We start from the raw sequence: 18879 nt of genomic DNA, 5'->3' as shown, positions 1-18879 counted from the left end.
GATATCACTGACACAGCTGCGCCAGTGTCTACCTCCATTTTCACCCTTGTACCATTTACACTGACATACACATAGTAGGGTTTCACAATGTCACCTTTACCCGTGTCCATTGCAAAAAGTTCAGCCCCTCCACTGTCCAGTCTGACCAGTGTCAATGTGGGGCTGTGCCTATAGGACCCTTTCGGGAAAAAAAAGGTCCCATATTCCCCATTTTCCCCTAAAAAGGTCCTATAATCCCGGTTGCAATAGACATCGGGGAACATAGAACCCTCTTCTGGAAAAAGGGTCCTATATTCCCTGCTGTTTCCAGGGGAACATAGGACCTTTTTCCAAATAAAGGGTCCTATATTCCCCACTATTGCCAATCGAGGAACAAACCGGGGAACTTAGAACCCTTTTTGCAAATTATTTCCTTAACGGGTCCAAAATAATAAAAACTGGGGTCATGGCTGAGTTGTAGGCTACGACAATCTATTCCTCCGCTGATTAAATTAGGCCGTATTACCATTGTTGGCTGTTGTATATCGCAGGCCACCTTGAGTGCGTATCCAAATTCGGCCTAGAGGAGGCTGTAATTTGCTTTATTGTTATTTCTTACCAATATTTACTGCAGTAGGCCTAGTTAGTTGGCTCTCCGGCTCAGCATGGACAGTCGGCAATCAACGCAAGTTTGTCTTGCAGTAGGCCCACCTACCAGTATAACCTAGCCATTTCCACCTTCGCTCAAAGTTCAATTTGCACAGCACTGGACACTTCAGCCACTTTCTTGTTACTTTGTAGTTCGTTTTCCATATTAAATCACTTGGCAGACTTTCTTTCAAAAAGACTTTAATGATGAACTTTTTAGGCAGAGAACTTAGACCAGGACTTGGAATTTAGGACCAGCACAAAGTATCCATCAACGGGGGCCGCCTACCTTACACAATAGGCTAATTGCCTAATAATAATAATATGCGCTTCTCAAAAAACTAAAGGCTTGTGGAGGTGCTAAACCAAAAACATGAATCAAAGACGAACATCAAAGGATGTAAGGTAACACTCACCAAATGATAAAAAAATAAGAGGCAGTCCTCTATATCACCATTTTATTGTTTGGCATCAGTCATTAAGGTTTCTGAAGAAGACCACCCGGCCAAGTTAATGACTGATGCCAAACAATGAAATGGTAAAATAGAGAATTGTGTCTTTTTTTTTTCATTTGATGAGTGCTACCTTACATCCTTTGATGTTCTTCTTTAATAATAATAGTAATAGTAATAGTAATAATATCAATAATAATAATAATAATAAATAAATAAATAAATAATAACAACAGCCTAATAATAATAATAATAGCCTAATTATAAAAGAGGCCTAATAACAAATAACAATTACAGGCATAATACTATCAATAGTAACACTGATAATAGGCTATTAATAACAAAATGCTTCTAGTAAAAGCTTGGCTGAAAAAGGGTTGGTCTATGGCAGAAGCCCCCCAGAAAAGGCATGGTCTAAAACAAAAATCTCCAAGGCCTAACTAGCCTAACGTTAAGGCTTTCTTCTTCTTCAAAACATGTACCAACACTTTGCCCCCTCGATCACCATCCATAACTATCGCCATTGTTTGTCTTCTTGTAGGCTAATAAGCACATGACAGTGAGTCCATGAGTTATCACCGATAACAACCGATTGTTGCAAGTTGGTGGGCGGTTTAGACATTGGTGAATTTTGATCATGTGGTTTAGAACGCCAGGAAACTTGCGTGCAGATGACCACACATCCACGACAATGACCACACATCCACGACAAGTTTTAAATATTTCCAAACTCGAAATCATGTGTGCATTTGGCCATTTATAAATTATTTTTTGAGCAATATGTGTTTTGTGATTCAGCTTTAGCGTTGTTGATTAGCCTTTCATTCATATTTTGTCAAAAAGGCGTATTCATTAGCCTAGGCCTATGTCCCGTTATTTCTGTAGCATACAGCATCTTAGAATCTTAAGAGACCAGGCAGATATTGTTATTATTTTATTGTTATTACCATGCTATATTAGCCTACTTTATAATTATAAATATTTCAATTATCCAATTTTAGCATTTCTAATATAAGGCTATATTGTTATTATTATTATTATTATTAGGCTATTATTATTATTATTATTGTCATTATTATTATTATTATCATTACAATTATGATGCTTAAAGGGCCTTACTGAGTGAAGTAATACTTGGGGTAGTATTGGTCGAGGATCAATGACCACACCGGGTTATAGGACTCCGGTTTAATCGTGGCTCAGTAGGCAGACGTAATAACCATACATGGTAGTGGTGTAACCATAATAACAGTCCGGGTAGTACGTAACACCTAGTGTAGTTCCAGTGGATATATATAGCATTATATCACTACATCCCCCCTGTTTAGTTTTCAGTTTTTACGGTATCAAAATACTCTAGAACATTCGGTTATATAAACCATCATATCACACAATTCCAGTGTGGTACAATCATTGATCAGCATTGTACAGTCATGACACAGAGGTTGCCTTCTCTTTTTAAAAATTTTTTTTTAGGCAACACACTCAGAATTGTCCATCTCAAAAAACAATAAACATATTCAGAGCCCTCCTTTTGTGTGTGATTGTCTCTACTCATAGTCCTTGTAGTGAGCTGGTTTGGAAACAGCTCTTCCATATCTTGTGTGTACTGTCTTGTGTGTTTCACAGGTTTGGCTGGAAGAGGTTCCAGCTGCATGAGTGTCCTGTTGAGGTTCTGTGAAGCGGGTTCTTGCGCTCCTCAGTGCATGGGGGTGGTGAATTTCCCGCAGGTGGCTCCTGCCACGTCTGAGTTTGTTCCCATTTGATGTTTGCACAATGTAGCTCCTTGGCTCATCGCACTTTTGTACGATGGGGGCTGGATACCAAGTCCCTTTTTCCTTGTTTAGGACAGATACGTGCTGTCCGGGACCGAGTGGAGGTAGTTCTCTGCCGCTGCTGCGGTCATGATGTTCCTTCATGTTTGCTGTTCTCTGCTCCAGGTGGAGTCGGTTTTCCTCCTTGCCTGGGTCCCATCGACTCGGCAGCAGGGTGGTGACTGGCCTTCCGAAGATCAGTTCTGCTGGTGATGGTAGTTTACTGTCGATGGGTGTTGCTCTGACCTGTAGTAAGGCCACTTGTATGTTACCTCCTTGTCTCATGGTTTTCTTCACAATGGATTTGATGTGTCGCACATGCCTCTCAATGAATCCATTGCTTTTTGGATAGTGGGGTGAGCTTGTCACGTGCCTGATTCCCCAGTCAGCCGTGAATTTCTGGAACGCGTGCCCTGTGTACTGGGGTCCATTATCTGTAAGTATCTCGTCAGGCCTTCCAAAAAGAGACATGTACATTTCCATTTTTTGTGCAACTGCCCGGCTGGACACAGGCATGGGCATTTCGTCCACTAGAGGGAACTTAGAATATCTGTCCACAATCAGTAAATACTGATGTCCATCGAGCTCGAATAGATCAGAAGCTAGGGATTGCCATGGTTTTGACGGTGTGTTGTGTGGGTTGAGAGGTTGCTTTGGATTTGCATCCTGATGTTCCACGCATACGCTACATGACCTGCAGACTCTTTCGATGTCATCATTCATTTTGATCCAGTAGACACTTTCTCTCGCCAGTTGCCGTGTCTTTTCGATGCCCAGGTGTCTTACATGCAGCTGTTCGAGTATAGAATCAGTCATGGAGTCTGGGATGAGCACCTGTCTGCCTTTGAATATGACTCCTGCTTCAACTGCGAGCTCATCTCTGAATGACCAGTACTCACGTAGTTGTCTTGGTAGAGCTTTGATGTTGTCTGGCCATCCCTGGTGGATCAGCTCTTTCAGTGCATTGAGTCTGGGGTCGCTGGTGGTTTCCGTGCGGAGTGCGTCCTGTTTCTCGGGAGAGAAGTTTATCATTGCAACAGTGAGCATCTCTGGATCCTCGACTTCTGCCTCTATTCCGTCAATGCGCTCGTCCAGCTCGATGTTGCTGTTGTTCTCAGGGTTGGGTAGTCGGCTGAGTGTGTCTGCCAGGACCATCTGGTTTCCTGGTCGATACGTGACCTCGTAGTTGTATCCTTGTGTTTTTATCAACATTCGCTGAAGCCGTGGCGGGGCGGCATGCAGTGGCTTTGTGCATATGGTAACGAGGGGTTTGTGGTCTGTAACTACAATGAATGACTTCCCATACAGGTAGGTATGGTATCGCTGCATTCCATAGACTATGGCCAGCATTTCTCGCTCTATGTTGCTGTACCTGAATTGGCAGTCGTCCAGTGTCTTTGAGCCAAAAGCTATGGGTCTTTTGTTCTGCACTAATGCTACGCCCAGTCCTTTCTGTGATGCATCGACCTCAGGTGTCAGAGGTGTGCTTGGATCATAGTACTTCAGGTAGTCATGTTCGTTGATAACTGATTTCAGGTCCTCAAAGCTCTTTTGGTGGTCAGTGTCCCATGTCCAAGGCACGTCACTTTTCAGCAGCACCCTCAGTGTGTGTGCTTTGTCTGCGAACTTTGGGATGTAGGGTGACAGGTAGGTCAGCATCCCCAAGAATCTGCTCAGTTCATCTTTGTTCTGGGGTGTCGGCATTTTCTGGATGTCCCTGATTTTGGCTGGGTCAGGTTTGATACCTTTGTCTGTGTACAGGTTGCCAAAGAATGAGATGCTTGTCTGTTTGATTATGCACTTGTCACTGTTGAACACAATACCTGTCTTGGCTGCTCTCTCCATCAGGTTGGTCAGGTTCCTGTCATGCTCCTCTTCGCTTGCTCCGTAGACTGCGATATCATCGGCTATGCTGACGACACCGTCAAGCCCCTCCAGGATTTGGTCCATCTTTGCCTGGAAGAGATCTTGAGAGACACTGAGACCAAATGGCAAACGTTTCCAGCAGTATCTACCAAATGGAGTTCGGAATGTGGTTAGCAGTTGTGACTCTTCCTCTAGGTGTATTGACCAATATCCAGCTTTTGCATCAAGTTTGCTAAATATTTTTGCATTTGCAAACTTCAGTTCCTCCACAGTAGGAATCTTGTGTGGGCATCTCCTAAGGCTGGCATTAAGCTTTTGGGGGTCTAAGCATATACGAAGGGAACCGTCTTTCTTTGTACTGTATGCCAGACTCAAGCACCAGTCTGTGTGCTGTTCTACTTTTCTTAACACATCTTGTTCAACTAGGTTATTCAGTTCATCTTTCAGTTTGTCTTTGATGTGAATGCTGCACTTACGTGGTGGGTCTATGAATGGTTCAGCATCCTTTTTCAGGAAGAGCTTGGCCTTTCCACTGAAGTACAGGTAGGTATGGTATCGCTGCATTCCATAGACTATGGCCAGCATTTCTCGCTCTATGTTGCTGTACCTGGATTGGCAGTCGTCCAGTGTCTTTGAGCCAAAAGCTTGTCTTTGATGTGAATGCTGCACTTACGTGGTGGGTCTATGAATGGTTCAGCATCCTTTTTCAGGAAGAGCTTGGCCTTTCCACTGAAGTTGCCAATTTTGTCAAACTGGTCTGGGTATGCTCTCTTTAGGTCTGCACTGTTAGATATGGTCATTTTGGGTTTTGTCTGTCTTGTGTTGACTTTTTTCTGGTTTGCATTTCCTTTCTCGGTCACTGCATCTACATTGACAGTCACTAGGTTTAACAGTTCACATGTTGGCAGCCCAACTATGGCTGGCCCTGGTACGTCTACAACGTAGAACTTTGCATTGATCCATTTGGATTCTTTGTACTGGCATGGAATGCCAATGGTGCCTAGGCAGAGGATGGCGTGACCACTGTATGCAGATAGCCTCCTGTTGGTTTTTTTCAGTCGTTTCTGGGTGCATGCATTTTCACCGTACATCTGCTTGAAGGTACGTAATTGGGAGTGTGTTGCCTGACGCACCTGTGTCTTGTCTTCAGCCGTAGTGTGTATCCACGACCAGGTAGGTCAGGTGGTGTCACCTTCAGGACTGTGTACGCCTCCTCTCTTGCTGGCTTGCTGTCTATGCTATGCATGCACTTTTCACTGATAGTTATGGAGTGGAACGGTTTCTTGTAGGTACTTTCGTTCTCACTGTCCGTTTCACTGCTACTCTCTACAGCATATATGCGAGTCCTGCTCTGTTGCTTTTTGTCTTTATAGGCTTTGCGCTTGTGCCGTTTGTCTTGTGGTGTGTGGGACTTACTTTCCCCGCTCCTGCTCTGGCTGGAGTGTTCCTGGCGCTCTCGTTTGGCCTTCCTGCAGCACCGCTCCCAGTGACCTTTTGCACCACACGCATTGCATTCATCATATGCAGGACATCGACGTGGTTTGTGGCTTCTCCCACAGTTACGACATATGCGGTCCCTGTCCACAGCGTGGATTCTCTCATTGTGTGACAGGCTAAGATTGTCTAACTGTTCATTGCCTGCTGTCAGGGCTTCATATTTTCGTCCCTTGGCCAGAACCTCTGCTAAGGAATATTCTTTTGGTTTGCTGTATAGATCATTCCTCAGGGCAGCATGGGGAGTGCTCGCAATAATAAGCTCAATCATACGCTCGTTAAGCTCTTCGTCTGAAAACTGACATTTCTGTGCTAGTGTTCTGGCTCTGGTCACAAAATCATCAATATTCTCATCTGGTTTCTGTCTGTGTTGCATCAGTTGCAGTCTATGGATTCTGAAATTTACGTTCAACTTTAGCTGTTTTTCAAAGAAGTCCCATAGTTTGGCAGGCTTTTTCCTTTTCATCATCGGTGAGACCACTGGCGTTCAGTCTTTTTAATCCTTCATCTCCGATTCCACGACATATTTTCCTAGCTTGTTTAGCTGCGCCATTTATTTCTTCATCTTCTAAATACAGAGTCATTTTCTGTTTATACAGTGAAATTGCCTCACCCAGGTCCGGGTCTGACCAATTCATCGTCGGTAGATGCGATGCCATGACGTCTCCTGTTGCTAGCTAGCTAGCTAGCTCAGCTCCTGCGCACTCTTGCTTGAATGATGACAGAAATTATCCACGGACAATTTTATCAGTCTATCTTCATTCTTCATAGAGAGTACTTTACCGCTGCCACCATGAAGTAATACTTGGGGTAGTATTGGTCGAGGATCAATGACCACACCGGGTTATAGGACTCCGGTTTAATCGTGGCTCAGTAGGCAGACGTAATAACCATACATGGTAGTGGTGTACCATAATAACAGTCCGGGTAGTACATAACACCTAGTGTAGTTCCAGTGGATATATATAGCATTATATCACTACACTGAGCAGATGGTTTCTATCTAATATCTGTCAGATGCTTTTCCCAATAAGCTGGTGTGGTTATGATGGGAACGACGGCTTTCTAGGGAACATAGAAGAAGTGGGTCGGAATTGGCCTATTGTCGGTATCAGCCAGCTTTCGCAGGAGTCTATCCCTGGTACAATGCGCTAGACCTCTGGGAGATGGACTGCTGAGCACGGAACACATCTATCCTCAGCTCACAGCACTTCTCGCACAATGTGCTACTCATACGCTGAGTTGGCGGCACCCGGGATCGAACTCACGACCTTGCGATCCATAGGCGAGAACTCTACCGACTGAGCTATGCCCGGGTACAATTGCCCAAGGAACATAGGCTTACTATATTACATTCATACACAGACGAGCCAGCTCACCTACTCGGCGAGGCGCATTTTCCTCGATAAGTGACACATTTCACGCATAAATATCAGAGAACTACCGTGGTGGGTTATGCGCCCAAATATAGGCTATAGCCTAATAAGTTGAAATTGGTTTAGTGTCGAAAGTTTCCACATAGTTTAGCCAACCTGGACTTTGTGAATTCGTTTTTGTGATATAAAAATAGAAATCGTATGATTCGTTGTTGAAAATGCACTTTTTGCGCCAAACAGCGTCAAACCTGCTGACCGGGGAACATAGGACCTTTCTTTATAAATAGGGTCCTATGTTCCCCGGGTGCCCTAGGGGAACATAGGACCCTTTTTAAGGAAAGGTCCCATGTTTCCTTGCACATACAAAACGGGGAACATAGGACCCTTTTGGGGGAAAAGTGGGGAATATAGGGCCCTCTGTACACAAAAAGGTCCGATATTCCCCGGTCTCATACAAAACGGGGAACATAGGACCCGGGGACTATAGGGAGGACCCGTCAATGTTCTGTACAGCATCCACCATGCACCTTGTCGGCACACCGCAGTCGTCTCTGGAACTGCAGAGCTGAGGCTGGATAGGATCTCCATCTGCCCGAAGACTGTGAGCGTTAATCTGGTCCACGTGCTGGGGAGCGTTGCAACCAAGTCTTCCCTGCTGCTTGATAGCGCTGGAATTTGTACATGTCCCGTGCTTGAGAGCGTGGCAACATTCCAAATGCCTGGTCCCTTTCGATGCCTTGCCATAGCCTCCTTCTTTAGGTGAACGGCATGCTTTTGCGATGTGTCCCTTTTTCTTGCACTGGTGACACTCTGCGTCCTTGAACCTGCATTCATCCGGTCTGTGGCCTTTTCCATTGCAACGATAGCAGGGCTTTCCATTAGCCGTAGACTTTACCGTAGCCTCTCTATGCTTTAGGTTAGCCTTTTTTTCGACCACATTAGCTTTATAGCCTTTCTGTGTGTGACGGAGGGCTAAGACGAAGAAAAGGGCCGACAACGCCACCTGGGGAATTGCACCCCAGGAAATACTAGTTCTCTTTAAAACCAGTATTAAGGATCCGGGTACAGGAGCTTAACCAGGTGAACAGATTCGCTACTGAAAAAGGACAGAGACGTGGTTCAAAATATAAATACTTTTTTTAATTAATCAAAACAAGAAAGGACCAGAATTGGAGCTGCTAAGGAAATCAGGAAAAAAAAGATTAAAACCAACATGAAGCCATTGAATCTGTATTACAAATAATTTGTAAAAATTATCTTTTAATACAATTAAGAAAATGTAAAAGAACTACTTTGAAATACCAAAAAAATGCCCAACCTACAAAAATAATGGTAACTGTAATATTTGCTAGTAATATTTGATTTGCTAATGTCCCTTACGGCTTTCCGTAGCGCCACAACAAAGTCACGTGATGTACGTAACAACGTCAGTAGGAATCCGGTCGATGAATAAACACCCAGCACGAGAGAAGTCGTCCTTGCTTCATTAATGTTATAAGTTAACATAGCCAGAGGGCACAGATCATTACATGGTGTCAGAGTAGCGGAGTTTAAATACCCAATATGGATTCGTACGGCGTTCCAGCTCCACGGATGGACTGGGAATCGGCGAACTTACCTGAAGCATGGAGACGATTTCGACAAACAACGGAGCTAATGTTCAAGGGCCCCCTGCGCGGGAAGAACGAAGAGGAGAAATGCAGCTACCTCCTGCTCTGGATAGGGGAAAAAGGGCGCGATGTGCACAACACTTGGACACTCAGCGGAGAACAAGCCAAGAAGCTAGAAACGTACTACGATAAGTACACTGAGTACATCACCCCCAAAGCAAACCCAATTTATGCCAGATATAAATTTCATGAAAAGATTCAGGGAGAGAGTGAATCCTTCGAACGATTTGTAACTGAGCTAAAGCTCCTAGTCAAAGACTGTGGCTACCCAAATGCCGACGAGATGGTCAGGGACCGCATCGTGTTTGCCACTAACTCACCCAGAGTGAGAGAAAAGCTACTTAGCCAGGGAGCTGAGCTAACGCTAGAGAAAGCCATAGATGTAGCCCGCTCACACGAGCTAGCAAAGCAACAGCTAAAGTTTATGGGCCAGGGCAGCACACATGAAACGGTGCACGCAATAGGCAGAAAGACTTACAAACCGAACGCACCCAAAGCAGCTAACGCTAACTTCAGACAAAAGGAGGGTAACGTTAGCACCGCCGCCAGGGCGTGTAGCTATTGTGGAGGGCTACACGGTGCTAAAGCCACTTGCCCAGCTAAGGGTAAACAATGCATTAAATGCAAGAAGCTCAATCATTTTGCTAAAGTATGCAAGTCTAGCTCCCAGGGACAGACAAAGTACTACCGCGGCACAGTACATGCCGTCGGAGAGAACCCAGAAGAGTACACCACTGACAGAGAGCAGGAAGAACTGTACTTCGACAACATTACAGTGGAGAGCACCGCTGTGGGAGAACAGACAGAGCTGTACATAGACTGCATCTCAATAGAGAACAACGGAAAAAGCAACGAGCAGGCTTACGTAGAGGTTGGAATTCGCACACCTCCACAGAAGGTAAAGTTTAAACTAGACACTGGGGCACAGGCCAATACTATTCCCACCAACCTGTTCCAGGCGCTGTTCAAAAATGTGACACTGAAACCAGCAATACACAGACTCACTGAATATGGAGGAGGCGCGCTGAGCGTGAAAGGCACATGCAAACTCAAATGTAAGTACAGAGACAATGCAATGATGCTGGACTTTTACGTCATTGACACAAACGCCCCACCAGTCATGGCAATGAAAACATGCCGTGACCTAAACTTGGTAAAAATAGTGATGGCTGTGAGCGAGGAAAACAATGTCACATCACAGAGCATAATGGATGAGTATGCAGATGTTTTCCAGGGAATAGGAGAGTTCCCAGGCGAGTGCACCTTCCGCGTCACACCAGATGCAACGCCGGTCGTCTGCCCGCCACGCAGAATCCCCATCGCCCTACGCAGCAAACTGAGGGACGAGCTTGACAGCATGGAGAAAGGCGGCATGATCTGTAAGGTAACAGAACCCACAGAATGGGTGAACGCACTCGTCATTGTTGAGAAGCCAAAGACAGGCAAACTTAGAGTGTGTTTAGACCCCAGAGCTCTTAACAAAGTGATACAACGACCTCACTACCCCCTCCCCACGCTGGAGGACGCCACCACAAAGCTCGCTGGAGCTGAGTACTTTAGCGTGTTAGACGCGCGGTCAGGCTATTGGGCCATCAAACTGAGCACTGAATCCTCAATGTTGACGACATTTAACACAGTGTTTGGCAGGTATCGTTTCCTCAGACTGCCATTCGGAATCGTGTCCGCTCAAGACGAGTTCCAGAGACGCGTGGATGAAACATATGAAGGATTGGACGGTGTGACGGCCATAGTGGACGACATACTAGTGTTCGGCAAGACTAAAGAGGAACATGACCAGCGTCTCAGAGCGATGCTGAAGCGCACAAGGGAGCGAGGGGTGAGGCTCAACCCCGACAAGTGTCACATATGCGTGTCCGAGGTACGCTACTTCGGCCACACGCTCTCACACGAAGGCATCAAACCAGACCCACACAAGGTGAAGGCGGTCAAGGACATGCAACCCCCACAGAACAAAGCAGAGCTGGAGACAGTCCTCGGCATGATCAACTACCTCGCCAGATTCGCTCCACACCTCTCACAGATAAACTCACCCCTCAGACAGCTTCTGAAACAGGACAGTGAGTGTGTGGGATGCAGTCCACGACAAGGCGTTCCAAGAGATGAAGAATCTCATTACACAGCACGCAGGTCCAGTACTCTCATATTTCGACCTGCAGAAAGAGCTGCGACTCCAAGTGGATGCATCCAAAAGTGGCCTTGGGGCTGTCATGCTCCAAGATGGCAAACCAATTGCCTATGCGTCCAAGTCACTCAACAGCACTGAAGAAAACTACGCACAGATAGAGAAGGAGCTCTACGCTGTGGTCTTCGGCTGCAAGAGGTTCCACGAGTACATGTACAGACGAAAAGTGATTGTGGAGTCAGACCACAAGCCTCGGGAGGCAATACTAAAAAAGCCACTGGCAGCAGCACCACCCCGGCTGCAACGGATGATCCTGGCGCTCCAAAAATACGACATCCAAATCATCCACCGCCCCGGTAAGGACATACCGGTGGCCGACACACTATCACGCAAGTCAATAGAACACCACGACAGTGACCTACAGGAAGGGATGGAGGCCCAAGTGCACACAGTCCTCAGCAACATCCCTGTGAGCGACACAAGACTCACAGAAATCAAGCAGGAAACAGCGCAAGATCCACAGCTCAGCGCACTCAGACGAGCCACACTCACTGGCTGGCCAGACACAAAGAAAAAGTGCCCGCCCAGCATCCAGGAATACTGGAACCACAGAGCAGAAATCTCAGAAATGGACGGTATCCTGTTCAAAGGTGAGAGAATCATTGTCCCCCAAAAGCTTCGCAAGGACATGATACAGCGCATCCATGCCAGCCACCTTGGCGTGGAAAAAAGCAAATGCCGAGCAAGAGACTTACTGTTCTGGCCTGGCATGGGGAAACAGACCGAGGATGCGGTAGCAGACTGCAGCATATGCCAAGAACGGCGCAGCGCAAATGCAAAGGAACCAATGATGTCACACGCCATACCCGAGCGGCCGTGGCAAGTGATAGGCACAGACCTATTCACATGGAACTCACAGGACTTCATAGTCACTGTGGACTACTACTCCAGATTCTTCGAGCTAGAGAGACTTTACAGCTGCACCTCATCTGCCGTCATCATGAAGCTGAAAGCAGCAATGGCTCGACACGGAATCCCCGAGACTATCATCAGCGACAACGGTCCGTGCTACAGCTCTGGTGAGTTCCGCAACTTCTCACAGACATGGGGTTTCTCACACACCACCACAAGCCCCCACTACCCACAGAGCAACGGCCTCTCCGAGAAGACTGTCCAGACGGCCAAATGCATCCTGGACAAAGCCAAAGCTGAGAACAAAGACCCCTACATGAGCTTACTGGAGTATCGCAACACACCGGTGGACAACCTGAAATCACTGGCACAGCTACTGATGAGTCGGAGGCTGCGGTCCATTCTCCCATCAACAGCAAAACACCTGCAGCCACAGATCACCAGTCAGGAGGATGTTCACAAAAGGAGAGAGGTATGTCAACAGCGCCAGCAGGCATACTACAACCGAACAGCCAAACCAATCCGCTTCTGGCAGGAGGATGGATCCTGGAGACCTGCAACTGTGGAAAGACCAGCGAACACAGACAGGAGCTACCACATCCAAACCAAAGAAGGTCAGATCTACCAACGCAACCGTCAACACCTGCGACAAAGCAGAGTGAACACTCACACTACACACACACACACACTTCACAGCAGACTGTTACCAGCGCTAACAACAACACACAAGCCCATCAGCAAGAGCATGCTGAACCTCCAGACACGAACAATCAGCGACAACCAGACACACAGCCTGGTTACACCACGAGGTCAGGTCGCACGATCAAACCAAGACAAATCCTTGACTTATGAATGTTAAAAAAAGAGAGAATTTTACACCAACCTGTACTATACCTGCTATGTTTTGAAAAGAAATATTTACAGCGTTCACTTACCTTGTGTACCTACCTGCTGTTTGCAGTTACCAGTAATGAAATGAAAAAAAAAGATGAAATGTTACAGTGTCACATTTAGACAGTGAAGGAAATGTTTTACACTACTTGTTGCAGTCCAGTTGTATTAGCGTTCCACTTTCATATTCTTTCTTATTAAGATTGTATTCGCTTATAAACGTGCTCAACGTGGTCTGTATCTCTGCAGAGAAAGCAGCACTTTTCAGAAAAAGGGAGATGTAATATTTGCTAGTAATATTTGATTTGCTAATGTCCCTTACGGCTTTCCGTAGCGCCACAACAAAGTCATGTGATGTACGTAACAACGTCAGTAGGAATCCGGTCGATGAATAAACACCCAGCATGAGAGAAGTCGTCCTTGCTTCATTAATGTTATAAGTTAACTTAGCCAGAGGGGAAAGATCATTACAGTAACCAAACTAGAAAGCTAGGCTGAGGCCAACTGTGAAAGGCAGACTAACTGAGGAGTGCTACCAATACTCACCTTCCGTGCAGCACAGCAAACCGGTGAACTCGCCACACGTGTCCCGGTGCTCCTACTCACGCACGCACGCACACACACACACACACACACACATGCAGGGACCTCACCACAAGTGCCTAGCCTCCCACAAGATGACACTCAGACCGCTGAGGGGAATAACTAACAAAATAAGTCAAATAGGTCAACAACAAAAACCCAAACTAGAGAAGGGTCAACCCAGTTAGTAATCAAAAGAAACTAAGGCAAAACAGCAGCAGAACCACCTCCAGCAGGGAACCTTGACACCAGGAAATACTCCTGATAACCAGCACAACAGTGGCAGCAAACACTAGAGGTTCCACGCTAGAAGTTCAGGAACTGCAGCACCAACTACCAGACACATGCGACGACGAGGAAGAGAGAAGGCAAAAAAAGAATTGCACAGGTGGCTTAGATAACCTGGCCCTGATGAGGGGGTTGGCTGAGGGAGGAGTCAGGCCTGGAGCTGCATTCACAACCACTCAACCTACCAATGAAGTACTCCCCACCCCATGTGCAAACTGTTGCGCACTGTTGCCTTTTGTTACATCAAAAGAAAGCGCCATTTCAACTGCGAGCTGTAACGTTAAGTCTTTTGTGTGAGCAGCATTGAGTAACCGATCTCTTAGCTCACTGCTCTTAACTCCACAGACAAACCCATCACGCAGTGCTTCTTCTAAAAATGTTCCAAATTGGCATGTGGCTGCTAACTTTCTCAAACTTGCAATGTACTCACTTATTGTTTCGTTTTCCTTTTGGTTTCTTCCGTGAAACTTGCATCTCTCGGCAATAAAGTTGGTTTTTGGGATGTAGTGCTTTTCTAGCATTCCCACCAGTACTTCATATGTTTTAACCGATGGCTTATCTGGTGCACACAAATCCATCAGCAAGCTATGTGCCCGTTTTCCTACCACCGTAAGAAATACCGCTTTGGTTTTCTCATCTCGAGTGTCCAATCCATTTGCTGCGAAGTACTGCTCTAACCGCTGGCGATAACTATCAAAACTTTCCTCACTTTCCTCGAAGTGGAAATCTTCTGGCTTACCGAATGCCATCTTCTGTTCGACGGTCCTTTCACTCACTGAACGTCTCTCTGGTTGTTCGTCGTTTACTTCTGCCTCGCTGGAGCCGCTTGACATGCTAACTCTGTGACTTCCAACTTAAACATCCCATCCTCGTCGCCAAACTGTGGCGTATGAAACACAAATACTGTTCTAAAACTGTTTAAGAAGATAACTGGAAAGTGCACACGGCAGACTTATGACAGTAACGTAGTATATTTATTCTTACGCTGTAACAACCTAGCTATCCCAAGTAGAGCGGAGTACCAAGGGAACGCCCTGGTGGCGATTCTGCCTTATATACTCTTCAGGAACAACCAATAGCTGACCTCCACCTCATTCAGCACCAATCATATTTGAATGTGCACATTCAAAACCAACCAACCCACACTGGTTAATGTTCTGTGTTGGGAACACCACAGTTTACTTTAAAAAAATTAGGAAACCAATTACCTTGGCAAAAGTAGGTAAATGAAATTAATTGTGTCAAATAAAATTATTTATGTGAAATAATTTCACATACAGTGCATCCGGAAAGTATTCACACCCCTTCACTTTCCCCACATTTTGTTATGTTACAGCCTTATTCCAAAATGGATTAAATTCCCTTTTTCTCCTCAATCTACACACAATACCCCATAATGACAAAGTGAAAAAGGTTTTGTAGAAGTTTTTGCAAATTTATTAAAAATGAAAAACGGAAATATTGCATGTAAATAAGTATTCACACCCTTTGCTATGACACTCAAAATTTAGCTCAGGTTCATCCTGTTTCCACTGATCATCCTTGAGATGTTTCTACATCTTGATTGGAGTCCACCTCTAGTAAATTCAATTGATCGGACATGATTTGGAAAGGCACACACCTGTCTATATAAGGTCCCACTGTTGACAGTGCATGTCAGAGCAGAAACCAAGCCATGAAGTCAAAGGAATTGTCTGTGGACTTCCGAGACAGGATTGTATCGAGGCACAGATCTGAGGAAGGGTACAAAAACATTTCTACAGCTTTGAAGGTCCCGAAGAGCACAGTGGTCTCCATCATTCGTAAATGGAAGAAGTTTGGATCCACCAGGACTCTTCCTAGAGCTGGCCGCCCAGCAAAACTGAGCAATCGGGGGAGAAGGGCCTTGGTCAGGGAGGTGACCAAGAACCCAATGGTCACTCTGACAGAGCTCCAGCGTCCCTCTGTGGAGATGGGAGAACTTTCCAGAAGGACAACCATCTCTGCAGCACTCCACTAATCAGGCCTTTATGGTAGAGTGCCCAGATGGAAGCCTCTGCTCAGTAAAAGGCACATGACAGCCCGCTTGGAGTTTGCCAGAAAGCACCTAAAGGACTCTCAGACCATGAGAAACAAGATTCTCTGGTCTGATGAAACCAAGATTGAACTCTTTGGCCTGAATGCCAAATGTCACGTCTGGAGGAAACCAGGCACCTCTCATCACCTTGCTAATACCATCCCTACAGTGAAGCATGGTGGTGGCAACATCATGCTGTGGGGATGTTTTTCAGCGGGAGGAACTGGGAGACTAGTCAGGATCGAGGGAAAGAGGAATGGAGCAAAGTACAGAGAGATCCTTGATGAAAACCTGCTCCAGAGTGCTCAGGACCTCAGACTGGGGCGAAGGTTTACCTTTCAACACGACAACGACCCTAAGCAGACAGCCAAGACAACGAAGGAGTGGCTTCGGGACAAGTCTGTGAATGTCCTTGAGTGGCCCAGCCAGAGCCCAGACTTGAACCCCATTGAACATCTCTGTAAAGACCTGAAAATGGCTCCCCATCTAACCTTACAGAGCTCGAGAGGATCTGCAGAGAAGAATGGGAGAAATACCCCAAATATAGGTGTGCCAAGCTTGTAGCTTCATACCCAAGAAGACTTGAGGCTGTAATCGCTGCCAAGGGTGCCTCAACCAAGTAATGAGTAAAGGGTGTGAATACTTATGTACATGCAATATTTCAGTTTTTTTATTTTTAATAAATTTGCAAAAATTTCTACAAAACCTTTTTCGTTTTTTCATTATGGGGTATTGTATGTAGATTGATGAGAAAAAAAGGAATTTAATCCATTTTGGAATAAGGCTGTAACATAACAAAATGTGGGGAAAGTGAAGGGGTGTGAATACTTTCCGGATGCATTGTAGTTTGACACAATTTAGTTCATTTGCTTACTTTTCCCAAGGTCATCGGTTTTCTAATAAAAAAAAAAAAAAACTTAACTTGGTAGAATTTACATTGTAGTCAAACATGTTAATTACTTGCTTACTTATAGCTACTAGTACTCGTCCAAAATCAATTGTTCCTCTCAAAAAAACAGTTAAAAAAAAAGATAACCTTACAACTCTTTTTATTTTGACTTTTAATGACATTGAAATTTTTACATAAAGTGCAGTTGCAGTTTTGCCTGTCATAATGTACAGAACACTGATGATTGTATTTAATGAAAAATTATAACACACATTGCCGCATGGCTTCATGTAAATGCATCATTGCACTGACACCCAAACTTAAGATACTTTCCCAACTGTGTTTGTGAATATACTAATCAGCATTTTCAATTAAAAAAAAAAAAAAAAAAAAGAGGTTTGCATTTGGTTGAAATCATTTTCCACCTCAGATGTTAGCGATGAACACACATTTCCCTTCAATTTCCTGTAGATAACAGAGAAAATATTTGGGGGTTTCAAGTTAATACATATCACTAGCTTTAATTCTTCTTTAAGTTAGCTCATCAGTACATGATTTTCAGTGAGCGATTACAATTATGGATTGCCCTCATGTTTGACATCCATTTGGAAAGTGAAGTTATAGATTAGTAAAAATCTGAACATATAGTTAAACCTTCAGAAGTTCGACCAGTTTAAAAGCAAGGTCCTAATGGTAGTAAGCAATTGCAATAATATCACATAGTGACTAAGTCTCAGTAAGTTTGATGAATGCATTACCTGTGACACATGGATAGTTGTACTCCATCTCAGACTGGTCACCTGATAAAAAAGAATAAATAAATAAAAATTAGTCCTAAAGAAACGAGGCTGAACAGGCAAAACAGTGCAGCTTCTTTCCAGTTTCTGATACTGGAGTATGCTTCTTTCTAGCTTTTTTTGAAAAATTGCACCATAAATCAAAATAAGTTCTTTTGTTTTTATAAATTGTGATACAGATGTCAACTTTTGCCGCTAATAAGAGGTTACTTCTTTATATTTTCAACTCCTCCTCTGGTGACATTGGTCATGAAGGAACCCTGGCTTGGGGATCTCTGTAAATCACGTTTTCCTCTTAGGAATACTTGAACATTTTTAAGTCTAGAAACGCTAAGCTTCAACTTTTCAGTTTGACATTTTCTCAGTGTATTCGGCAGGTATTCAACAACATCTTTCCCGCAGCTCATTTCAGGAGGACAAATAAAGGCTGGGAGGTTATGTGAAGGATTAATTATTAATGTACTTGTATGGTAGTAGTCATAGATCTGGATCACAGCTGGTTTCAAGTTGTTCACAACGATTTCCTGTACAATGTCTAAGGTGTGGTTTATGGGTATGCCAGAATGCAACTGTTAAAAGAAACATAAAGGACATAATTAGTCACAGAGCTGGGTGACATCATACAGAGTTTGGTGCTGTGAAATCATCTTACCCTTGTTATGTACACGAAAACGTGATCATCTTTGTATTCGACACGGTCCACCCCAACGGAACGCTTGAGCTGTGAAGAGACAATGTTAAAATGGCCATACATGAATAAGTGTTTGAAGACTTGGTGCTGCCATCATTATACCTACAAACAATTCACCCTATAAACGTTTCTATTCATGTAAACACTAATCACTCACCAGTTTCAAAGAGTTTGGGTCTGGGACAAATCCAGATAGCATTTTGATATCTATGATCACCATATTTGTAGGTGTCTCCTTTCCATTATACCTGTATTGGAACCATGAAAGAGCAACATTGTTTGGCATATTATGTTAATTTCCCTTGACATTAACATAATCACAACCAGTGGA

At 44.7% G+C, this 18879-nt stretch overlaps 1 protein-coding gene across 1 annotated transcript in view; it reads right to left on the bottom strand.

Moving 5' to 3' along the window:
* Positions 1-17215: 17215 nt before the first annotated feature.
* LOC130116165 (alpha-2-macroglobulin-like) overlaps positions 17216-18879 on the bottom strand; it is a 51485-nt gene continuing 49821 nt past the window's right edge. Inside the window, exons 32-36 of the mRNA XM_056284120.1 lie at positions 18706-18796; positions 18510-18578; positions 18321-18426; positions 17819-17860; positions 17216-17525 (exon numbers count right to left, since the gene is read on the bottom strand). Of these exons, the coding sequence (XP_056140095.1) occupies positions 17518-17525; positions 17819-17860; positions 18321-18426; positions 18510-18578; positions 18706-18796 (316 nt within the window). The 3' untranslated portion in view covers positions 17216-17517. The remainder of the gene's footprint in view (positions 17526-17818; positions 17861-18320; positions 18427-18509; positions 18579-18705; positions 18797-18879) is intronic.

Source organism: Lampris incognitus, chromosome 7 (assembly GCF_029633865.1).
Source record: "Lampris incognitus isolate fLamInc1 chromosome 7, fLamInc1.hap2, whole genome shotgun sequence".
Lineage (NCBI taxonomy): Eukaryota > Metazoa > Chordata > Actinopteri > Lampriformes > Lampridae > Lampris > Lampris incognitus.
The sequence above is the reverse complement of the archived record's forward strand: the minus strand, read 5'-3'. Positions and strand labels throughout refer to the sequence as shown.